Below are 22,697 nucleotides of genomic sequence, written 5' to 3'. Positions count from 1 at the left end.
CTCTGGTTCATGTGTAGTCATGTCAAACACATGGCATCTCAAACTCCAGATAAGACTAGAGGTACTGAGGGATGCTAGTCTCCTGTCCTGGGGTCACCAATGACACCAGCCAGATGATGGGTCACCTGGGGTGGGTAGAGGTGCCCCTCCCACACAGCCCTCAACCCACAACTTGCTGAATTGGGAGGGACAGTTCCCTTGGCCAGATGCCACACTCCTGCGTGTCTTAGGCCCTTGGACAGCATGCTTTCTGAGTTACCCATGTAATACATTCACTTTCTTATTCAGTGATCGATCCAAGGTAGAGGCACACCTTTTAATGAGTTTTGAAAGGAAGCTCCTCCTTCCCCAACAGGTGTGATAGAGAAAACTTCCCCTCTCCTGTGTGCAGAGCAAAAATCCATCCATGTGCTTCTTAACAACACAGCTACCGATTCAGAGGCCACACAATGGCACACAGAATGCCAGCCATTTACTCTTGACAGACACAGTGCCCATTCCCTCCACCCCCTTCAGTGGTTTCACTTTCGGAGCTTTTAGTTACCAGTGGTTAACCGTGGTCTGAAAATAAGAAATTCCAGGAAATCAAAAGATATTTTAAGAGGGAAGGAGACCACACTCATATAACTTTTATTACAGTATATTATTATAACTGTTCTATTCTATCATTATTGTTGTTAATCTCTTACTGTGCCTAATTAGTTAGTTAAGCTGTATCATAGGTATGTTTGGATAGGAGAAAAGCATAATATATACAAGATCTAGTACTGTCCATGGTTTCCGGCATCCACGGGGGTCTTGGAGGGACGATTGTACATGATATTGACTAGGTATATGTATATTATACTGCCTGGTGATTTTGCAAGGGTGTGTGTGTGTGTGTGTGTGTGTGTCAGTGTGTGTCAGTGTGTGTGTTTGTATGTGTCAGTGTGTCTGTGTGTGTGTTTGTATGTGTCAGTGTATCTGTGTGTATGTGTGAGTGTGTATGTCTGAGTGTGTATGTGTGTGTCAGTGTGTCAGTGTGGGTGTCAGTGCGTGTGTGTATGTGTGTTCAGTAAACAACACTACTGAATCTATGAAAGTTCAGTTATAAACCTTCAAAACAAAACAAAATCACCGAGTGAAAGTTTTGTTCGGACATTTTCTCGGGCCGTGAAACAAGAGAGAAATACCTTTGACATCTTTGACTTGGTGTCGGTGATGAGGAAAGACATGTTGTTGATTTCATTCTGGACGACAAAGTTCTGCTCTTCTCTCTTGAAGTTCTGAGAAATTGCAAAGGAAATTTCAGTTAAAAGCCCATAAGCAAGAAGTCCCATGTGCTCAGAGGTTGCACAGGACTCAGGTTTCTACAAAGGTAAATGTTAATTTGTTACATAAGACTCATTAAGAGAGGGGACAAGTAATTGTTGAATATCCAGTAAAAGCACTCAGCTATGGGCAACAATCCTGGGAACTAGATATAAAAACATATGTTTCAAAGGTCGGAAAACTAAGTTCAGAAAGTTTAAATCACGGAGACACCCATGTACCGCAGGCAGAATGGGCGCTCTAACCGACTCAGCGGGACAGCGTCTTGTCTCCTGATAAACGGCTTCCCGAGGGCAACTGGGAGGAGCTTTCCGCCCGGGCAGACAGTTCACCTGCTGTTTCAAATTCCGTAGCATCCCCTCACTCACTTTAATTCAGGGGCACTGAAGCGCTGGCTGGGGGAGGTACTGGAGCAGCAGCAGTAGATAAAACACAAAACGAAAGCAGAAACGACCACAGAGTTTTAAGGAGCGGTCAGCAAGCTAACTGTATGCCTTCCTTTATCAGATGAGCAAAACTCAAATTGAAAACTTCATAGTGAGCCCTTAAATATGCTGGCGAGTGACACGTCACCGAGGTTTGGGTGAAGAACAGTGAGAAGACTAAGTTCGGACTTGCGTCCAGCTTTCACATCCTGACCCCACTATCGATAGCACGGGGCTCAGCCAGCCTCGTCTTCAAATGTCCAGGAAGGGTAGACGTGACACATATTAAGAGGTTTGTGCAAAAGCACATATTCAGATTTGTTCTTACTCTTGAAGGTATTAGTAGACATTCATCTAAAAACCTACTGAGCATGACAAATACTGTTGCTGCAAAGCTCTGTGTTGCAGACAAACTTAGGGTTTCTTTGGTGTTTTAAGAGATTGATAAAGTTGAAGGTTCTCAGTTCTTCAAGGAAAAACAGGCAGCTGTTGGTTTTCTTACGTGCGTTTTCCTGGGCTCTGCATTTTCAAATTTCCTTTAGAAGTGCCCAGAGGATCTAACACATCCCCTTAGCGTGGGCTACAGAGGACAGGAAGTCACCGACTTCTATTCAGAGGAGCATCATTTCTTGTGACATCACAGGAAATAAATGTTAATGTGAAGATACAAATTCACCATTAAAAAGCCACCATTTCACTTATCATTTCTGTGTGATGGTATTTTTAATGTATGTTTTGATATACATTTTTGCATTAAGTTTAATAGACTCCTCAAGGTAGGCAACAAATAATACTTATATACTAAATATTAGGTGTAAAATTTTTACTTTTAAGAAAATAGTACATTTTCAAAGTAATCTGATTTATATAACAATTTGATGAAATAAACTGGGAAATCATCTCAGTGGATGAAACAGAGTTTGAGGTGTTTATTTTTACTTTCTCGGAGCCTCCCATTTACAAAGTACCACAAAATTACAATTGATACAAAACTGCTCAGCTTTTGAAATAATTTGGGACAATAATAAATGCTCACTTACCCACATTCTGCTAGTTATTGAGAGTTATAGAGTACTATAAAGTGCTTCTCGGGATTAAAATCTTTTTCAGATTTAAAAACATAGTTGTACTTGCAACATACAAAGCAGTGAAAATTCACTAAAGATGCACTTTGTAAGTTCTGCCAACAGGACTCCCAGGAGGAGCTTTATTTTCTTCTAACGTGAGCAAAACAAAATTCCTATAGAAACAAAATGTGTGATGACAAGAACTTTAAGGCAGTGACACATGTGTGTCCTGTGGAATGTGAGTCTGTGTCCAAGTTTCTCAAACTGAGGCCGGAGTGCTCTCAGGGGTGATACAGCAAGTGCCAGCAAAGAGCAGGGCTGGCATCCCTATGTCCACATCACCCTAAGACTCAGGGGAGACATGAAATGCGTATGGGGGATAATTAAAAATCCCTGAGTTTCTGAGGATAAATTACAAAACTCAAAAGAAGGTTGATATTGCCTCAAACTCCCCAGGAGAACCTGTTCTCTCTCCTCACCAGTTAAGTGACGCCCAATAGACAAGTTTAAGAAGCACTAAGGGGTTGGAAAATCGTCTAACTTCCCGAAAGTCCTTAACATAACGCAGACAGCAAGCCCTGCCATGTCTGCTACTCACGTGGGACTTGGACCAGTAGATGAACACCTCGGCCACCATGCGGAACAGGTCCTCGGCTTCCGGGCTGGGCTCTTTGAGCCACTTTGCCCTGGATCACAAAATAAATACAGTGGTTCCTCCGTAACGACTCAAAGTTCAAAAAATGACCCTCCCAAAGTTGCATCTGAAACCAAGTAACAGGGCAGCAGCTTCCCACAGAGCGCAGGTGGCCTGGGTCTAAGTTGTAACATTTAGAACAATTTAAACATTGCAACTGTTCTGATTGCCATTTTAAGATGCTCTGCGAGCAAAAAAAGCCTTGTCTAGAAGCATGCGGTTATGCTAGGACCAGAGCACGCTCGTCGCCGAGCAGCTGGTGAATGAAGCCACTCCCTGGGGACAGGCTAGCACAGCAAGGCCACGAGGGGATCAGAGAAATCAATGGCTTTCGAACACTACCTGTTGTAGTCCACGAATCTAATCAGCAGAGGGTAGAAGGCGTAGAGGTCTCTGGCCAGCGTGGTGAACTCGTCCAGAATGAGCAGCTCGGCCTCGGACATGTCCCCGCGGGCCTCGGCTTTCAGGTGGTCCTCCTCTGAAACCACCGCCGCCGCCTTTGTCTTCAGCTTCTCCATCAGCGGCAGGAAATGCGTTTTCAAGAGCTGAGGTTTCACTTTATTTATAATGGGCTGGGAGAACACTGTGTGGAGAGAGACGTAAATGTTGAGCTACGCACAGGGTCACCATCTTGCAGACCGAGTGTAATTACAGTCCCGGCTCCAACAAGGACGCCCCCCCCCAGTCCAAACCGGCAAGGGGTTGAACGTGATGTGCTTCCATGATTTTAAAAAAGGACTGACAGCGAATTCAGGACAGAGAAAAAGGATGTTCATTCACTTTGCAAATCAATTTTCACACAAAAAAGAAAACTCTCCCCAAACGGAAAAGGCCCCCAGGCCCTCTCCTTAGAAGAGATGCACACCGCTCGGTAATTATGAGACTGAGTGCTGGCCCTCCCCCACTGCGCCCGCCCCGTGCAGGGAAGGGCTGGAGCACACGCCACTCCCTGCTCGTTCGTTCAAGAAGAGCTGTCGTCTTTAGCAACATTCTAAACTGATTTGAACATTTTTAAAAGGAATTTTTTCCCCTGAAGGTAACACGCATCCATTGTGGAAATGTATAAAAGAAAAGTTAAAATCAACCATAATCACTCTACATAATTAGTAAGACATTCATGTATTTCTTTGGAGTTTTTATAAATAATAATTTCACAAATATATATTTATATGCATTTCTGAATTCAATTTTTAAAATACTCTGCCGTTCATCTTCCACAATATCTTGGGCATTTTCCAAGTCGTGACACACTGCCGAGCCCCACTGTTTAAAGATGGCCTGTATTCTGCTACTCGATGTGCCCACCTGGCTGACCACACCCTAGCGCTGGGCATTTAAATTGCTTCCCATTATTCCACATGAACAAAGCAAACGCACATAACTGAAAGGTACCGGCTGCGTGATCTCTGCTCATCCCCCCCTCCTGGTGGGACAGGTCACTGACAGTGGGCGTCTCCAAGTCCAGTTTTATCTCTGCCTCTTTCTACAGAATCATTAGCTTATTCTGCAGTGTTTACTCACTGATCTTGGAGAGGCCGTCAAAAAGCAAATGTTTACTTACTTAAAAGTAGCAAGTACACCTAAAGCTACTTAATGGCTGATGGAATCTATTTTTTAAAGAACAGCATGACAAATAAAAATCCTTCTTAGCACAGAAAAAAACATTAATAAGGGCAGAGATAGAAAAAGTCTGCTCTTTCGTATTTCGAATCTTTTTGGAAACAAAATAAGTGGTACGTTCCTCTCCAGCCTCACCTGCCAGCCTCTTCATCCAGGCCCCCTCATCAATCCCCAAGTTGTTGTATATGATTTTCAGAATGTTCCCCAGCAGCGTGTTCATGTGCTCGGAGTTGAGAGCCGTGCAGCACAGGTCGGCCCGGTCCGGGTTGTTCTCAGGCCCCTGCTCCCACCACCGGGACATGTAGCTGCAAAGCATGGGCAGGATGACCTCCATCACGTGTGGCATCTGTGTGTAGCGGATCCCAGACTCGGCGAGCTCCACGATCTCTTCCATGAGTTTCTCCAAAGATGGTATATTTGGACAAACATCTTCCACATTAGCTGGCAAACTGAGAGCTAGAGGAACACACAGGAGAATGAATGGTGTTCACTGATGAACAACCATGGTGAACATCCCGGACCGGGCGGGCTGTGCTCCCTGACATAACAGTCACAAGGAACCATGTCATTTGGGCTTCAAGACCCAGTGAGCCCACACTCCTCTGGGGCCTGCTCCTCTCTCCTAGCAGCAACGTCAACCTTTCTCTCTCCTTCCCACGTTCCTTCCCTGCCCCACCCCCCTTCAGATCCAGAGCAGACACGAGTATCAAGGTCTCTGCCCATGAGCCCTGCTGCTCCATCACCCACGCCCGTCCCCCTGCAGAGGAGCCAGTTTGAGGTCCCTTAATAGGATGCACACACAGATGATTAATAATTCAACTCAACCATGTGTTACTATTTCTGAATATATTGTAGAAATTTTGTAGAAAAATACTGCTAAGTCACATTTAATATATTTCTGTTAACTTCCTATGTTATATGAAATTATAATTATAAAATAGGCAAATTAAATAACAATGAATATTCTTATTTTTAAGATCCTTTATTTGATGGAATGTACTATTGCATCCGTGCAGCCAGCAGCCCCCGGAGAGCACAAGTCACACAGGGAAACCATCTCAGCTCTGTGAGCAGCAAGGCGCTCGCCTTAAAGGAAATTAAAAAAAAAAGACCGGAGGCCACGTGTGCTGTGTCCAGGTCTTGAAACTTCCATCATGTTTCTTTAAATGGCTGACTAGAGGGATGACCTCCTTCTGCTGTATTAACTATTTGTTATCCAACTCAGTTCAAATCCTAGCAGATAATTCTAACAGGTTCTCAAAGGCCAGTCCTCGCCTTCATCGGCAGGGTTCTACCAGCCTCTTGACTGGGACAGTGAGAGAAATGGGCGTATCCCCCCAGAAAATAAGCCGGTTTCCCGAGCGGACAGTGACCTGACAGGTAAGTACATGTGGACAGCAATGGCACAGCCGTGAAATCAGGGACACACGCTGGGGTCAGGTGCAGATTAAAGTCAGTGATTAACTGCTTCAGGTTTATGTTTTTAACTTCCGTAAATGATAAAAATTGGACAAAACTATTAGGGGGAAAAACTCACATGGAATTAAACTGTCCTAATAATGGAGCCATACCTGCTGAACAAAGAAAACTGCATGGGACAAACCTACAAATGTGACCAATAGGAACGCCGTGCCCTCACCTACGAGAGGGAACCGAGTCCAAACCTGACTGACCTAGTTTCTCTCATCTGCTGATTATTTCGTCTTATCCTTAAGACTGTTAATTTGTCTGTGGCTCATTAAGTTAAAGCAAATTAAACTAATTTTCTTTCAGAAACACCACAGGAATAGTACACAACATTCTGAAAAATTCTCTGTAACAGCAGGTAAGAGCAGGTGCCTTGGGCCAGGGCCTGGACAGACCCGGCCGCCGCAGGGAACTCGCGCCTCAGGGTCACCCCGCGCCGCATCACCTGCTCTCTCCCGCGAGGACTTGGTGTTGTAGATGGAGTAGCTGTTATGTTTGTTCAGATGAGTCTCCAGAAACGCCACAGGAAAGGCCCCAGCGAAGGCCGCCAGACACTCGCCCAGCGCCGAGCGCTGCCTGGGGAAACGGTTGTTAAGTTTTATTTCTCCCAATAAAAATCTGAAAAAGTTACATTAAAATTGGCAAGTCTAACCTATGAGGGATAATAAAGTGCTACTAATAGTATTATTCCTCAAATATAATTTTCATACTGTATTGGAAATCATCATATGCTTTCAACAGCAAAGCCATTCAAAATTTAAAAAGCTAAATTATATTTTAGCTAAAAAGAAGTTAAAAATAGCACAGACCAAAATAACAAGAGAAAGCCCATGGGTATCACACAAGCTTGGGCATTACTTTTCTTTCCTTCTCTCCCCTTTTTTTAACATAATGACCTGCTAAAAAAGAATTCTTGCTATGTGATTAAATGGGTTAATAAAAATTAAAAATAAAGTCTGAATACTAGGAACTAATATAATTTCCTGAAAATGTGCCATGTGTAAGGAATATCGGGGCACCTATGAAGTACAAAGACATACAAGTGCTACACCAACGACAACACTTAGGTCAACGTCTCGCTCCCACGGAGGGAGGTATGTGAGGCTTCTATGTGTACATTTGATATACAATGAGAAAGCACACTAGCAGATTCCTTCATAAGTCTCATAAGCAGTCAAGTTGAAACTTTAGAGTCTTTACCATCACTTTGCCTTTTCCCCCACAATTCATCTTTTATTGTAGCAACTCAAATTTATCTTAAAGATTATCCAACAATTCTAATTTATCTTAAAGACTGTCTAACTACTCCCAAAGAATTCAATACATTAATCTGGCTATTTAATTTATAACTAAGGAAAAAGTTATAAAGTGAATATTCTTGTTATAACACCTGACATAGTTTTAACACTTGAAACAGCTTTAAGACGAGTTGAAACTGAAAACCTTACCTTTCCACATAAATACTCTTGCTGGTTCCCAAAGCATACAAGCTGCTCAGGATCCGGTAACAGGACACCTGTACATCTTCCACTGGGGGGGAGATTCACATGAGAAAAAAACATGTTATTCAGACTCAGTCCTAAGAAAGTGCAGGCCGAAAACAAAACTCCATCGTAAAGGCACACCAGTATTTTAATGTTTGAAAGCAGTGATGTAAGAACAGACAACATGTAAAATGAAATATAAGACGTTTTTCTCAAACAAAATTCTTTTCCTTCAGGAGCTTAAGGCAGTCTAGAGACATGCTGTGATCATTCAGAACATTATCAGGAACAATTTCTTCACAATTTTTCCCTAGCTATAAGAATAAAAGATTTTTTCAAGGGTAAAATGGAACACAAGAGTACCTGAGAGGACAGGTACATGTCTGATTTCTGTTCCCAAGGTACAGAACACGGCACCGTTTGTCTCAGGTCTCAAAGGACAAGCATGAGAATGCCAGAGGGCGCAGCGTATTAGTTATTTCTGAAACCACCTGACATTTACCTATAAGTGAGTCACTCCGGTAGTTTTTAAAGCTAGAGAATCAAACGAAACCAGGTAGATGACCTATGACCCCATACGATCTGTTTATAGACAAGGAGACCTAAGAGCCTTGACTCTCTAACTCCAACTCTGCCTCCGTTTCCTGGGGGAAGCACCGCACATTGAGGGAGGAGCCATCCCTGTCCTCCAGACGGTCTCCACAGCCACAGTGCACTGTAAGCGGGGCGCCCACGGGCTCAGGCCCACGTTCCGCAGCCAGCGTGTGTCGTCACCGAGGCACGCGGTGGGCTTCGTGCAGAGCTGCACTCCCCTGGGGCCTACGTGCTGAGTCTGTGTCTGGATCTGCAGTCAAGGCTGCTTGACAAGGGCTCACAACTTCTCTCGTGCTCCTATCGGCACGAGAGCAGGACACTGGGGCGGGTCACATGTTATAACTTTGGGCATTCTGTGGATATTAATAACTACAGCATTTCAGCCAAAAAACAGCTGCCAAATCCCCAATGAAAACAACTGAAACCCATTAACAGAAGCTGTGTGGCCACCCTAGTGGACCAGGCATCTGGACACAGACTTGGTTTCAGCAGCCTGTGGAAACCATCTGCATAGACTGGAAAACTTCTCACGCTGCATGTCCTGTGGTCAGACAACATTAGAAGTCGCTGTGGAAAAAGGCCACACCGGACGGTAACTCTGGAGTGGCACTCGGGCTGTGGGGAGGAGACTCGGTGTGACTCAGGGGTCACCTGTGAGAACGGATTCTGTAAGTCACATGCAACCCAGAACGTTCTGCAGAACAAGACCTAGAGTGTTTGAATGGCGCCGGAGCAAGCCCCCGGGGCTTCCACAGCTCTGACCGCTGCTCAGAAAGGAAGCTCTCAGTAGCAGAGGCACGTACCTATCAGGTCCTCTCCGAACTGGTGCTGGCCGATGTGCTCGAACAGCGAGGACAGCACCGGCAGCAGGGCCACCGTCGTGTAGTTGACGATCTGCGTGGCACCGCGGGGCTGGCTGCGGGTGTGCGCGAACTGGCCCTCCTTCAGGTTCTCCAGCGTCCTGGCCAGGTCCTCCGCCGCGCTGTCCAGAAACGCGCTGAGCGCGCCCTTCACGCTCTCCAGGCCCGTCTTCATGACCGTCCTGGAGGGGGCGCAATGGGTGGGGGGAGCAGTGAGCTGCGAACACGCGCTTTCTGCTCCTCACTCCCTCGGCCTGGTGACTTTCTAAGTCCACCCTCAGGTACCTTCTCAATACCTGGAGTTCCAGCCACACTGCTCTGTAAGTCAAGGCTGCTCCTAAATTCCTCGGTCAGCTCCGTGAGACCCTCGGAACCCAGGGCCGGCTGGGGCCGTGTGTCCACCAGCGGCCTCAGCCTCTGAGAACAGTTATTTTACAACGGACCAAACACAGCTTCTGAGCCGCTTCAGTTAACCCCAAATCCAACAGAACCAGAGTGTTCCTGAGGCAACGGCTGTGAAAGAAGCATCCAGTGGCCACTAAACCCATCACCGAATGAGAGATGCTCTGTGCTGCGGGGGAGAGTCAGCGGCTCCTAAGGAGCCTCCACAGGCTGGGCGCTGAGCGGAGGGACCCTCCTGGCCGCTATTTCTAGTAAGAACGAAGGTGCCCAATGGCATCTCTTTCTTCGTTCATTATACAAAACACCCCAAATAAAGTTTCAAACACAAGCACAGATAATCCAAGGAATCGTGGAAGACTGTCTCTAAGAGATGCTCAGAGAGTTTCATTTAGATTTACCCTGGGTAATAAACGAATCTAATGTGGCTGCAAGGCTGTCAGTCATGCTAAGTGGGCTGACGGCCTTCGCCACATGCTGGGCCCCTGGCCGCGCTGGTGGAGGGCAGAGGAGGAAGGCACAGACGGGGAGCTGGCCGACCACACCCCCCTGTGCCGTCTTAGCTCCACTCTGCTCAGCTGTAATCTGAGAATGACACCCTCCTGTCCCTGTAAAGCTAAGTGTTTTCACAGCCCCAAGCCCAGCACCGCGCCTCAACCCCTGCATGACCTCCAGGGCTGCAGGTGCCACTGTCACCTCCCAGGACGGCCCTCGCCACATACTGCACTGCTGCAGGACGCACCTCAGATTTAACAATTTATGTTGATAAAATAACAAAATGCCATTGTATGAGCTTGAAAAATGCATGTCCACGTACCTTGCATCCAGAGTCTGCCCCAGGATGTGAAGACAGTTGACAATGGACGCTGCATCGTTTCCTACAGGAAGAAAAGGCTGCGTGAAATGCTCCGAGGATTTGTCAGTGTTCTTCTTTCCTACTAACACTTGTGTTTCAATAATCAGCCCACAGCACAACTCAATATAATAACTCAATTAAAACATCTCTGATAATGGAGTTTAACATCATGCAGCTTCTGCTGTGGTTAAGCAGATGTAGGTTGAGAAGCGTGGAGTGGTCCAGGGAGGAGCTGACCGCTTGGAAGCGTTCGCAGCGCTGCAGCAGGCTGAGGGGCCACCGACCCTCCACGCGCCCCCACACAGCCCCACGCACCCCCACCAGCTCGTCTCACTTTGACCTCCCACTGCACGAAGACCTCAGGTCAGCCCAGCTCACAGCCTTCCTGAAATGAGGCGGCTGAAAGTCTAATCAATGTAACCACTATTATTGCCCCACCTCTGCCTTCCATTGCAGTCAGCTGCGTTCAGAGGAACTCATTTGCCTGAATGTTGTTGGTTTTGGTGGAAAAGCAGCACCAAGCTCTCATGTAAAAAAGCACCAGAAGCTGAAAAAATTAAATTCTACTCTCATGAGATACCTGAAAAAGGCTGACTCTTCATGAAAGATGAAATTCACTCATTTTGATTGGCAGAAATGTGAATCATACAATTACTACATGTGTATTACTTTATGATGCAGATCAGAAAAGCATGTCCAAAGTTACAAAGTGATTTCACTGCTCACACACAGTCTGAGACTGTGCTTCTTCATTCCGTATTCTATTCACAACGTACACACTGCATGTTCACTGTGTAACATGCTCACACACAGTCTGAGACTGTGCTTCTTCATTCCGTATTCTATACACAATGTACACACTGAGTATTCACTGTGCAACATATCGCCATTTCCTGGGTCCTGAGGTTAAGTTTTTATGACATCTGAGTATGATGCATTCTTTTGAATGGATTAAGTACACATGGGAATTAACAACAGCTTTAGAATGCCAGCAAGCCAGTTAGCAACAGAGACAGACGAGAGAAGGAATGAGGCGCTCATTGCTCAGGCCCTGGGTTTTCCAGGACAGTTCCGTTTGCCTTAAGCTTGTATCTCAGGATTTCGGGGGGTAATGAAGACAAGGGCAGAAGGGCAGAATCTGTTATGTCCCTGTCTATTGGCTGGTGGCAATCTCAGGGCTTGGACTGTAGTCCCTGAAAATATTATCATTTAATTATCCACTCACTCAATAAATACAGGTTAAATACCAGACACTCCCAAACTTCCAGTAATAAGCAAAACAGAGTTCTCAAGGTACTTGCATTTTAACAGGGGATATGCATAACAACTAATAAAAAAACATTACGTAATACAGTATCAGGCCACAGTAAAAATCACGGCAGGATGTAGGGATTAGAGCAACTGGACAGGGTAACGGGGTAAGTGGTCCCCAAGAAAGTAGCAAATGAGCAGACATGAAGGAACAAACCATGTGGACAGCCAGGCAGAGGGAAAGGCTCCAAGGCAGAAAGTGAGCCTGGTGCTCCAGGCAGGGACATGAAGGTGGCTGATGGGAAGGAGAGGTTGGTGGGAGGAGGGGAGGCCAGGTCCTAGCGCCGGCAACTGGAGCAAGAACTCTGGGTATTTTTTTGGGTGCAACAGAAAGACATACCTAGGTTTTGAATAGACTGGAATCTGATTCATATTCTAAAAATCCCAACGTGCAAACTCTGGAAGGGCCGAGTGGAAGTTGCTGAGGGGGCCGCTGCGGTGGAGTGAGGGGTGGGGGCGGTGAGTTTGGATCAGCATTTGTGAAGACATTAGGAACCTATCTTTAAGTTTTCCTTATGGGTTAAATGGGAGGTGAGAGGGACAGGAGGCAGGAGTGACTCCGAGACTGTCGGGGAGCAGCTGTGTGAGCAGGTGAGTGGGACAGGACTTAAAGATGTGGTGAGAGGAGAGGAGCAAGCTGAGAGGAGGGGCGGGCGTGTCCTCTGGGCACCAGGCTGGGGGCAGGGCCTGTCATCTCCTGGGGATGCGGGCTGGGCGACTGGAAGAAAACCTGCAGTGCAGACGAGAAGCAGTGGAGCTGCGAGTGTGGGCACCATAAGCACCCAGACGACTTTCAATTCGTGGGCCTAAGGGAAGTCACCAGCGAGAGCATGGCAGACGGATGACTGAGGAAAGGCCCCGCCTGCCCAGTGTTTGGAGGACAGACGGTGAGAACAAGGACAGAAGGAGCAGCACAGGAGGAGCCGGGAGGCCCAGGGGAAGGTTCACAGGCAGCCGGTAGGGGGCTCCGGCGGCTTAACCTCAGCAGCAGTTGAGAAGCTGGCCTCGCTCTCTCCCTAACTCTCAGTCGCCTTCCCTTCCCTCCGCTGTCTCTGTATAAAGGACCAGCGCCTGTAGAGCCAGCCAGGCCCTTACCACCTGCCAGGGGCATCTTCGCCACCACCCTAGGCATTCGAGAGGCCATTCCTTTGGCCCCTGCTGTAGCCCAGCACCTAGGACAGAGTCTAGCATACAGCAGGCGCTCAGTTAAATCTCTGTGGCTGGGAAGAGAGCCAGGGCAGACAGCGGTGTGTGTCAAATGAAAACGTTTGGTGAATATGAGGTTTCTGTGATGGGTAAAGCCCCAATCTGTCAGCTCCCTGAATGCACACGTCTCGGATTCTCCATAAGGGATAGAGTACAACTCTAGGTGGAAACACCTTGTAGAAAAGGAGCCTAAGGAATGCAGGGAAAGCGTTTCACGTAGACCAAGTGAAAGCGTCTGTGTGACCACGGTTAGCCGAAGAGACCAAGCATGTGACAGGCTTGTAATGAAATCAGAGCAATCTAAATTGGGCCCCTTAGGGCCATCCGGAGCACGGCCATCAGAAACGTTACTTCGCAGGAACAGAAAGGCTAGGGAAAAAGTGCAGTGAAATGGGAAAATTTGGAAGCGATGATTATATTTTCATGTATTAACTACACATAATTGCTTACCTGCTCTGAGTAGCATAAAAAGACAAAGCTGGCTACTTTTAAACTTACTTTTTCAAGATCCAAGCTACTCTCCTTGTCTTCAAACCTACCTCTCATCACCTCTAAACACCCAGGGACACGGTCATGGGTCGAGCGCCAGGTGTCATCGAGGCTGTGGGAGCCTTAAGGAGCATCATCAACCTCACGGGCGGCCTGGACCAGCTCGAGTGAACTAGGCCGCTCTGAGTGTAAGCAACAAAGTTAACACCGTCAGAGTCAAAGGGTCTTTTTGTATTTTAATCTTGAATGGCTTGTGGTTTTCAATATAAGTTTCTATGACTGAGGAGTTTTCAGTGTGATCCGAAACCTGACATGTTAGTGTGGCTGGTTCTGTGACCTGACGAACGGGCGTCCCCAGGGTGCTGACCTCTCCTCGGGAGGCAGTGACAGCCATGAAAGTAACGCTGGTCCTCACTACCCTCCTCTCTGCCTGCGCGGCTGCCGCGGGATTTCAATATGTTCTCTTCTTTGAACAAAAGACTAATCTTGGCAGAATCCTTATTAATAGTATACAATAAAATTATCCTAGAAGATACTTTCCCTCAAAATTATGAGGGAAGAGAGAGAAATAAAGAGCACCAATGACTTTGTCACGTTTGGAATCTGTGATAATGAAAAAATAAAATTGCTAATCCCTTAATTTTGTGAGGTATTTCAGTTAATCTGAAAACATATTTCAGATAATTACACACTGCTCATTTGTCCCAAAGCCGGGGAGCCCCTCACAGCGGTGCGTTCAAGCGAGCGGATTCCTGCGCCGCTCTAACACTGCCTGCTGACGCTGTGTTCACTGCAGCGCCCGGTTCCGATATCCCGACCTGACCTGCCTCTCCATCAGACTGCGTTATTTTTATGTGGCAAATAAACAACCTAAGTCCAGGTCACTCTTGTCTTTGCCATGTATACTGTCGTAATCTACAGGGTTTTTAAGTAAAGAAAGACCTTCATTACCCCCCAGGGATGAGGTTCGGTGACCACACAAGCAGCAGGTGGTGCTGGGGAACCGTTCCACTCTCAGCGCAATGAAGGCCCCCCGCCCCCCACGACGCCCGCGAGCTTGAGACTGAGTATTTTAAATGCTTTTCCTTCCTCATGCGTCCTATTAAACAAACACAGGCACAATCTGGACATCTTCGGGGATGGTACAAACATGTACTGTTTCTAGTATCTCCTGACATAAGACCGCACAGCCCGCATGTGGGCGCACGCGTGGGTTTGGGGACCAGATACAGAAGGTCAACGTAAGCTCAACCCACTACTTCCTTAACCAAGGAGAGACACCAACTTATAGAATCCACCATATATTACTCTATTTGCTATTGAAACTCTTTCAAACGTAACATTAAAATTTATGCACTGCTTAAGTCAGGCGTACTTGCCCAGGAGGGAAAAAAATATTTAACAAGACCTAGAGCTTCATTTAAACACAGAACTCACCCTGCTGGGTGCTCTGCAGCTAACACTAGAGCTGAGTGGTGATGTGGCCTCTGACTTCCAGGGCCATTCGAGGTCCCACAGAAGAAATGCTGGAGTGTTATGCTCATGGTGTCACAAAACGCTTGCTTTTCGCCGGGCGTTTCTAGGAGCCTCTGTTATCAAGTTTGTAAATTCTCCAGTAACTCTGGGGAATCTCTGGACAATGACCTGTCTCACTAGTACGTGAAAAATTCACCAGAAGATGGAAACATAGAAAAAGCCCCCAAATGGTCACTATTGTGTGTGTCGGCCTCTCCGGCAATTCCTCAAAGGACAGATCTTGGCTGGTTAGCTTAATGGCCTGTTGTTTGAAGAGTCACTAATTATGTGTCTCTTCCAGGTCAAAGGAAGGGCCCTGCATGTTCTCATGGGCGGCTTCTGCTCGGGAACTTAAAACACGGGGCTCTCATAAGCTGTACGGTACGTGGAAACCACATCTTCCTTAATAATCACAAGCAAAAAATGTTAAGTTTGGGTTATGCATGAAAGCAGGAATATTTCAAATTGACAGCCCGTATCTCCTTGTTTCAAACATCTGCTCACTTATCTGTTAGATGGTAGGCTTCCTGCAGGCAGGACTGGGGTGGGTCACTCATGCAGTCATCAGATATTTATAAAATGCCTACTATGTGTCAGACTTCCCACTAGGCACTGAGGGTACAGCAGTTAGCCCTCAAAGAGCTGAGTGTCTTGTGCCAGAAAGAGGTGCTAATCTAGGGTGGTCAGCAGAGAGGGGAGGGCAGGCGCAGGAGCTGAGACACTGTCCCAGAGCAGGCGTCAGGAGGTGGGGAAGCTGAGCTGAGGAAGGTTTGGGTTGAATTCTGGAGAATGAGCTGCTGACTCCATGGTGGGGATGAGGGGTGGGCAAGGTGAGTGTTACTGTACGGGGACCGTGCCAGTGGGCAAGGACAGCATGTGCAGGGGCCCTGGGCAGAGAGGGAATCCACGCGGCCGAGCAGCAGAGAGGCCAAGCGCAGTGAGCGAGGGCTGCTCAGGAACACCATGGGCCGAGGGGACAGACGGGGCACTCCCGGGCACATGAGGAATCCCAACCTTCCTCTGCAGAAGCGGGAGCCGCTGAATGCGTAGGAGGGCACGTGAGGCTGCGTCCTGGGGAAGACAGGTTGTCTGAAGGCTGGGCGGGGACTCAGAGAGGATGGCAGTACTCGGGGAGGCAGGCGACACATGCCCGCAGGTGGGCTGGGGGGCGCTGGCAGGTAACAAGTCACCGTTCTGTCCTCACAGCCTGGAGGAGGCCTGGCGCCCAGCAGACCTTCAGCGAAGCTTCACTGAGCAAAGGTCAGGAAGCGTCAGGTTCATGGCCCAGGGAAAGCACAGCCTGAAGGCCCGCTCTGCGCACCTGGGCCACCTGCAACCGCGTCCCACCTCGGCTACCAACTGCAGGCCTTCCTGGGCTGGGACCCGAGGGTTTGTATGCTCTACCTGCCTTGAAATCAACAATCGCCATTTTCACTAAGCAAGAGTGGGGGAATGGTGGGGTTAAAGGCACTAGTTCCTTAGTCAGCAACGGGCCCTTGGAAATGGCAAACGGGACACTCATTGCTGATCCTGACCAGGTCCTAACGGATTTTCCAAAATACAAGGGGGCATGAACCTACAGTCACCTGCAAGCATGTCAGGGTTCAGGAGGCCGCCTACACACAAGCAGCATGCCATCTTTTCTGTATTTTTCCCATAACGCATTTTAATGGATACAAGAGATCTACTGTTCTGTGGGGAACATACGGCCGGTCCCCCTTTTTAAAACCTTACCTTTTTCTAATATAAAATGAATGGTTTAAACACCTCAAAATGAATATCTGAAGCATAAAAACACTATTAATCTCTTTAATTCTCAGAGAGTGTGCTTCAAATGCTAGGAAATAATTAAAGACACACACAACTGTATTGCTGACCGGCTATTTCAAGCTAGAACTCGTCTGTGCAGCCAGCGACTTTTCCACATTTGAATATGCATGACTGGTCAGCAAGGTGTTTAAAATTACTTAAATTCATGTAAGTGCAGACACAAGTTATCTCCTGACCAGTCAGCAAGGTGTTAAGTCCAAGTTTGGGATTCGTCACCCTATAGATCAGAAAAATCTTTCAACTAAGGTGGGGTTTGCAGATATAACTACAATTTGGCATCCCACTTGGACAAATACTCTGCAACTCATCAAACCAGCTCACCACAGGTGCCCCCACCAGCAGGAGAGTTCTGTCCCTTGGTTTACCGTAAGGCTCCCGTCTCAGTTGCACTTTCTAACGCATTTCAGGTTAATGTGACTCTTTCTACAGTTTACCTTTGCTCACAGACACAGGTTAACGGGTTTCCTGTTAACCTCAACTCCCATTTCCGTCCAGGAACCTTACAGGAGGAACTCGTAAGGTTACAGCTTACATGGGACTTCAACATTCCTCACCCAGCATGATGTGTGCCATACTGCTCTAAGATTAGTAGGCAACATGGATGGACCTGGAGAGTACTATGCCAAGCGAAATAAGTCAGAAAAAGACAAGTATCACACAATCGCACTCATTTGTGGAATCTAATGAACAAAATAAACTGATGAACAAAATGGATCCAGCGACACAGAAGCATGGAACAGACTGAGGGATCTCAGAGGGAAGGTGGGATGGGGGAAGGGGTGGGAGAGATTAACCTAAGAACTTATATGCATATATGCATAACCCATGGACACAGACAATAGTGTGGAGAAGGCCTGGGGGGAGGGGTACAGGGGGGAGGGGATCAATGAGGGAAAAGGGGGAGATCTGTAATACTTTCAACAATAAAGATAAATTTGAAAAAAAAGATTAGTAGGCTAGTTATTTCCACCTATTCAAAAATAAAAGCCTAAGCTTCAGGGAGGGCAAGACCCTGCCCAGAGCATTCACTGGTTCAGTTATACACACAGGACTTGCACCCGGGTCCTCTGACTCAAAGCCACACTGCTCTCTCCAGGACACAGGCTGCAACTGTATCGCCTAAAGTTTATGCGTCTTACGGAGGTGGGCAGGGGTGGAGGGGGGACATCTGTAATAATGTCAACAATATAAATAAAGTTAAAAAAAGAGGGAGGCCTGCAGCTGCTCTGGCATGAAGTTATCACGCACAGAGGTAAATTCACGTAACCCCCAGGACTAAGGAGTGTGATGACACAGCTGTGCTCAAGTTACCGAGACAGCCCCGTCTCAAGGGTCCTGATCACACGTGCTTCTGCGACCACAGTGGGGCTCACAAGTATTAGGGTTAATAACTTGTAAAAACCACCCAGAAAAGCTTTCAACAGCTATTAAAGAAACAATCACAGATTAAAAATAAAGTGCCTCTTGGTATGCAAGGGGGAAAAGACAGTTTGCACGTCTTAGAGAATCTGACACTTGGGCATGTCTGTAGTGGAGTACGTTTGATTAATAAAGGCCTCATGAGGTTTGGGTTGTTTTACAGGAAAATGCCAAAGCAAATCTGAAACAATAACAGACACTAGAAAAATATAAAGAATTCACAAAAATATGATGTTGAAAAAAAAGACACACGGTAGCTCTCCAGTCAGTTCCTATTAAAGTTTTTAAAAATAGTATTTAAATGCTAAGGGATTTAAAATGCAATTCCTGAAAGCAATATCAAAATCACACGGAGATGGAAAAAATGTTAAAGTCCAGTTCTCTCCTCCTAGGTCTGACGAGTTACACAGTCAGAAGGAAAGATGGTTAAAGAACAGTCAAAAAAACCCGTGGTAGCGGAAGTCTCCATATAGTTCCTTTTCTGAGGCTTATAAATTGGGGAAAGGTAGGAGGGAGGCTTCAGGGACGCTAGAGATATTCTACGCCTTGGCCGAGCAAATGGGTACAGACACATAACATGTCTTCAAGCTATAGCCTCAGACTGTCCTTAAGAGGTGTGTGCTTTGCTGCGTGTATGAAACACCTCACAGATTATTAAAAAGAAGTTATAGAGGGAAGTAACACAGGAAAGCAAGAGTTTCCATATGTAAGAAGTTGGAAACAGCACAAGAGAAGTACTATGCTCGTTAATAAGAATGCAAAAAGTGCAGCTGAGCCCCGGCCGGTGGCCCAGTTAGTCGGAGCGTCCATACACCGAACGGTTGTGGGTTCGACCCCCCATCAGGGCACATACCAGGTTGCAGGTTTGATGCCAGGTTGGGGTGTGTACAGGAGGCAAATGATCGATGTCTCTCTCTCACAATGGTCTCTCTGTCTCTCTCTCTCTCCCCAAATGTATCCTTCGGTGAGGGTTAAAAAGCAAAGTGCAGCTGAGAAACAGGGTCCCTATCAAGCTCTCCCTGCAGACAAATGGGGGATGCTGGAACCCAGTCATCACGAGAAGGCCAAGGGGGGCGTGAGCGCCCGTCTGAACTTTACACAGAAGCTGCGCCACGCTGAAGAGAAGTCAAGCTAAAGTCAGCCCGCTGGCAGTCACCCAGAAGGGAGCCTCCTGACCCACCACGCGGCCAAGGGCTCATCGCCGCTCGGGACACATACAGGATCAGCCAGCCAACCGACGAGCGAATGAATAAGTGGGACAACCAATCAGTGGTTCTCTCTCCCCCCTCCTCTCTCTCTCAAGTCAATTTTAAAAAAAGAAGGACATTTCCACATTAATTTTGGATAACTGAAATATTAATGCAAAAAATTCAGGCAATCTATATGAAATATAACTTTTAATTGCTAAATTTAAAAACACCAAATACTGGATATAATAAATTGGAAACCAAATATGACATCAAGTAATTATATTCAGAAACTATTACTTCTCCAACAAATTTAATGTTTAGAACTTACAAGTTATTTGTGTGCATTTGTACATGTACATAGACATATACACACACACATATACCTACTCCTCAGCTCATTCACTGTGCCTTTGATAGAGCTGACTTAATCCTTAGTTTTTACTGTAAATGGATTAAACTTGTAAAAACTTTTTCAGTACACTGTTTTATTAATGAAATTACCCTAATGTTGCCTGGAAACCTATGGAGCTCACGTTTGCTGTGTCAGCTCATAACAGCAGGTGCAGGAAAGGTCCCACCCACCCTGCCAGCTGCTGCAGCGTCCCTCAGCCCCACCGCAAGGACACCATGGGAGCGGTGGCCACCCTGTACACAGTGGGAGCAGGTGCTGGGAGCAGGGACTTCAGCTGCGTGAACTCAGGAACCAACAAACTGACTATGGGGTGGGCAGTTCTTGAAAAGTCACTTTTGCTAAGTGAGTCCCTGGCCTCACTAACCACGCTGGAGCTCCAGCGTCTGAAATGCAGTTGTCATGCAAGTGTGTGGTCAAGTGAATTAAAAGGCAAGTGTAGTGAAAACGTTTTCATTTATAGCAGCTCATTATTAATCTATCAAGATAACCAAACAAATCCAAGGGCCCAGTTCTGCTGCACCCTCCAGAATAACATACGGCAGAGCTGCCACCGCATTCATTTGCTCTTTCACAGCATAACCTTTGATCTTCGAATGTGCTTCGGATGAGTATAAGAAAGTTAGCCTTCCATTTCTCCACCGGTAACGCCACTCAGGAGCACCCTGGAGGCCCTCGTCTCAGCCCAGACGAGCACATGCAGCCACGCCCACGTGCGCATGCAACACAGCACACCACACGTGCCACCGCACCGGACCGGCGCGGCCATGCTGGCGTCGGTGCGGGGTCTCCTTACCAAACAGTGAGATCCTATGCCTGACAAGAACTCCGAGTTTGCAGAACAGGCTGAAGACAAAAGAAAACAAGAGAGAGAGGGGGAGGGGGGAGGAAAAGACAGGGAGAAATTAAAATAAAGTTAAAAAAGAAGAAAAAAGAAAAACAAACAGCTGATATATGAGCCGGAAAAAGCAACATGATGTCAGCAGAAAGCGTCAAGTCCCCGAGCGGAATGTGGAATGAAGGCACTGAGGAGAGTCTCTGAGTGCTCTGGACAACCATGGTTAAAAAAGCACGTATTTTAAGTAAAGAAAAAAAACTGAAGGCAAAGCTAATTAATATAAAAGCGATCTACATGGACCCCTCAGAAATATAACTCTGAACGGCCGCAGGGAAAGATCCAGCTCCCCCTGTCCAGGTGCCGGCTGGCGTCTGGGGGGGTGGGCGCTGTTTAACACCAGGGCTAGAGCACCAGGGCGCAGAGGCAGAACCTGAGCCGCTGAGTCACTGAGGGCGCCTCAGGAGGTGATGCCCTGAGGCTCCTAAAGCTGGCACATGAGTTGAGCATATGTATTTTCATCTGTAGAGCGGTTCCTGGGCCTCCTGTCCTCCCTGCCATCAGCAGTGGGAGAGAACACACAGGGGCCTCCATTCGGCACGAGAGGCCTGGGTGCTCGGACCCTCAGGTCAGTGCCTGCTCTTGTCCTGCCTTGTCACCAGGCTGCAGTCGGGTGGGTTCCTTGCAGGTCCTCTTTGCAGCAATGCCCCTTGCTCACTCCACGCTGTCCTTCCCCCTCCTGCCCCTCCCGCAGGACTCAGCTCAGACATGGTTACTCCAAGAAGCCTGTCCTAACACCCAGAGCTCCTGTCATCCCAAACCTCTATCCTTACGTCTAACTTCCCATATTACAACTGACATTGTCTTAACATCTACCTGCACCCTTCTGACCTCTCAGAGAGCACAGGCTCTGCACAGCCAGTACGGAGCTCTCACCTGGGATCTGAAGGCACCAGCCACTCAGCCTGACTTTCCCAAGTGCTGGGTCCTGAATGCCCCGTCCTCTCCTGTGACCAGCACCATGCAGACGCACACTCACCAGTGTTGGGGACAGACTGTGACGGGGAATAAGATTAGGCAACTGCTCATGGCAGGATGGCAGGATGGAGACAGAGAATCGCATCTGTGATACTGACCTCCTCTATAGAAGGTTCCGGCCATCATATCTCACTTCAGTTACAGTGTGGACTTGTTTATTGATGAAAATTAATTATACAGGGCATTGTGTAGCTCTTTCAAGACTACGCCCATCTACAGGTGCCTACGTGAAGCTGAGGTCTTGGGAAATCTATTTGGGGATAAAAGTTTTTAAAACAATAATCTACTCAAGTAGATGTCAGATTATAATGACATTAACCCCTGAGCTGTGCTGGTTGAACAAAAAGACAATGAAACCAGAGCGAGCCTCTCCAGGTGTCCTCATCTGAGCTGCACGCCTGCTCACTGCACGAGATCTGCCTGTTTAAGAAGAGCGATTACGTCTTGGAATTACACACACTTTGGATCTATCTTGTGATACCTTTTATATCTCACTAGTGGGTACTTGCTGGTGTCCAGGTGAAATCTGAGATGATGCTGAATTTATGCAAGGGTTGTGTTTTACCCAGCTCGCCAGACCTCGGATACTTTGCTGCGATGTTAAACGGAGCTGCTCCGTATCCCATTCTGTTGGGTTACACTTAACGTCTGAGGGCCTGTCAGAGAAAAATGACTTCT

The 22,697-nt window shown here is 47.1% G+C and overlaps 1 protein-coding gene across 1 annotated transcript in view; it reads right to left on the bottom strand.

Moving 5' to 3' along the window:
* The window catches only part of RYR2 (ryanodine receptor 2), a 472,766-nt gene that overhangs the window by 93,425 nt on the left and 356,644 nt on the right, over window positions 1–22,697 (bottom strand). Inside the window, exons 63-71 of the mRNA XM_081124070.1 lie at window positions 20,943–20,992; window positions 10,739–10,799; window positions 9,466–9,704; window positions 8,033–8,114; window positions 7,030–7,160; window positions 5,253–5,573; window positions 3,840–4,080; window positions 3,402–3,489; window positions 1,173–1,265 (exon numbers count right to left, since the gene is read on the bottom strand). Coding sequence (XP_080980196.1) covers window positions 1,173–1,265; window positions 3,402–3,489; window positions 3,840–4,080; window positions 5,253–5,573; window positions 7,030–7,160; window positions 8,033–8,114; window positions 9,466–9,704; window positions 10,739–10,799; window positions 20,943–20,992 — 1,306 coding nt within the window. The remainder of the gene's footprint in view (window positions 1–1,172; window positions 1,266–3,401; window positions 3,490–3,839; window positions 4,081–5,252; window positions 5,574–7,029; window positions 7,161–8,032; window positions 8,115–9,465; window positions 9,705–10,738; window positions 10,800–20,942; window positions 20,993–22,697) is intronic.

The sequence above is a fragment of the Miniopterus schreibersii genome, assembly GCF_964146895.1.
Source record: "Miniopterus schreibersii genome assembly, chromosome: 21".
NCBI classification, from domain to species: Eukaryota; Metazoa; Chordata; class Mammalia; order Chiroptera; family Miniopteridae; genus Miniopterus; species Miniopterus schreibersii.
The sequence above is the reverse complement of the archived record's forward strand: the minus strand, read 5'-3'. Positions and strand labels throughout refer to the sequence as shown.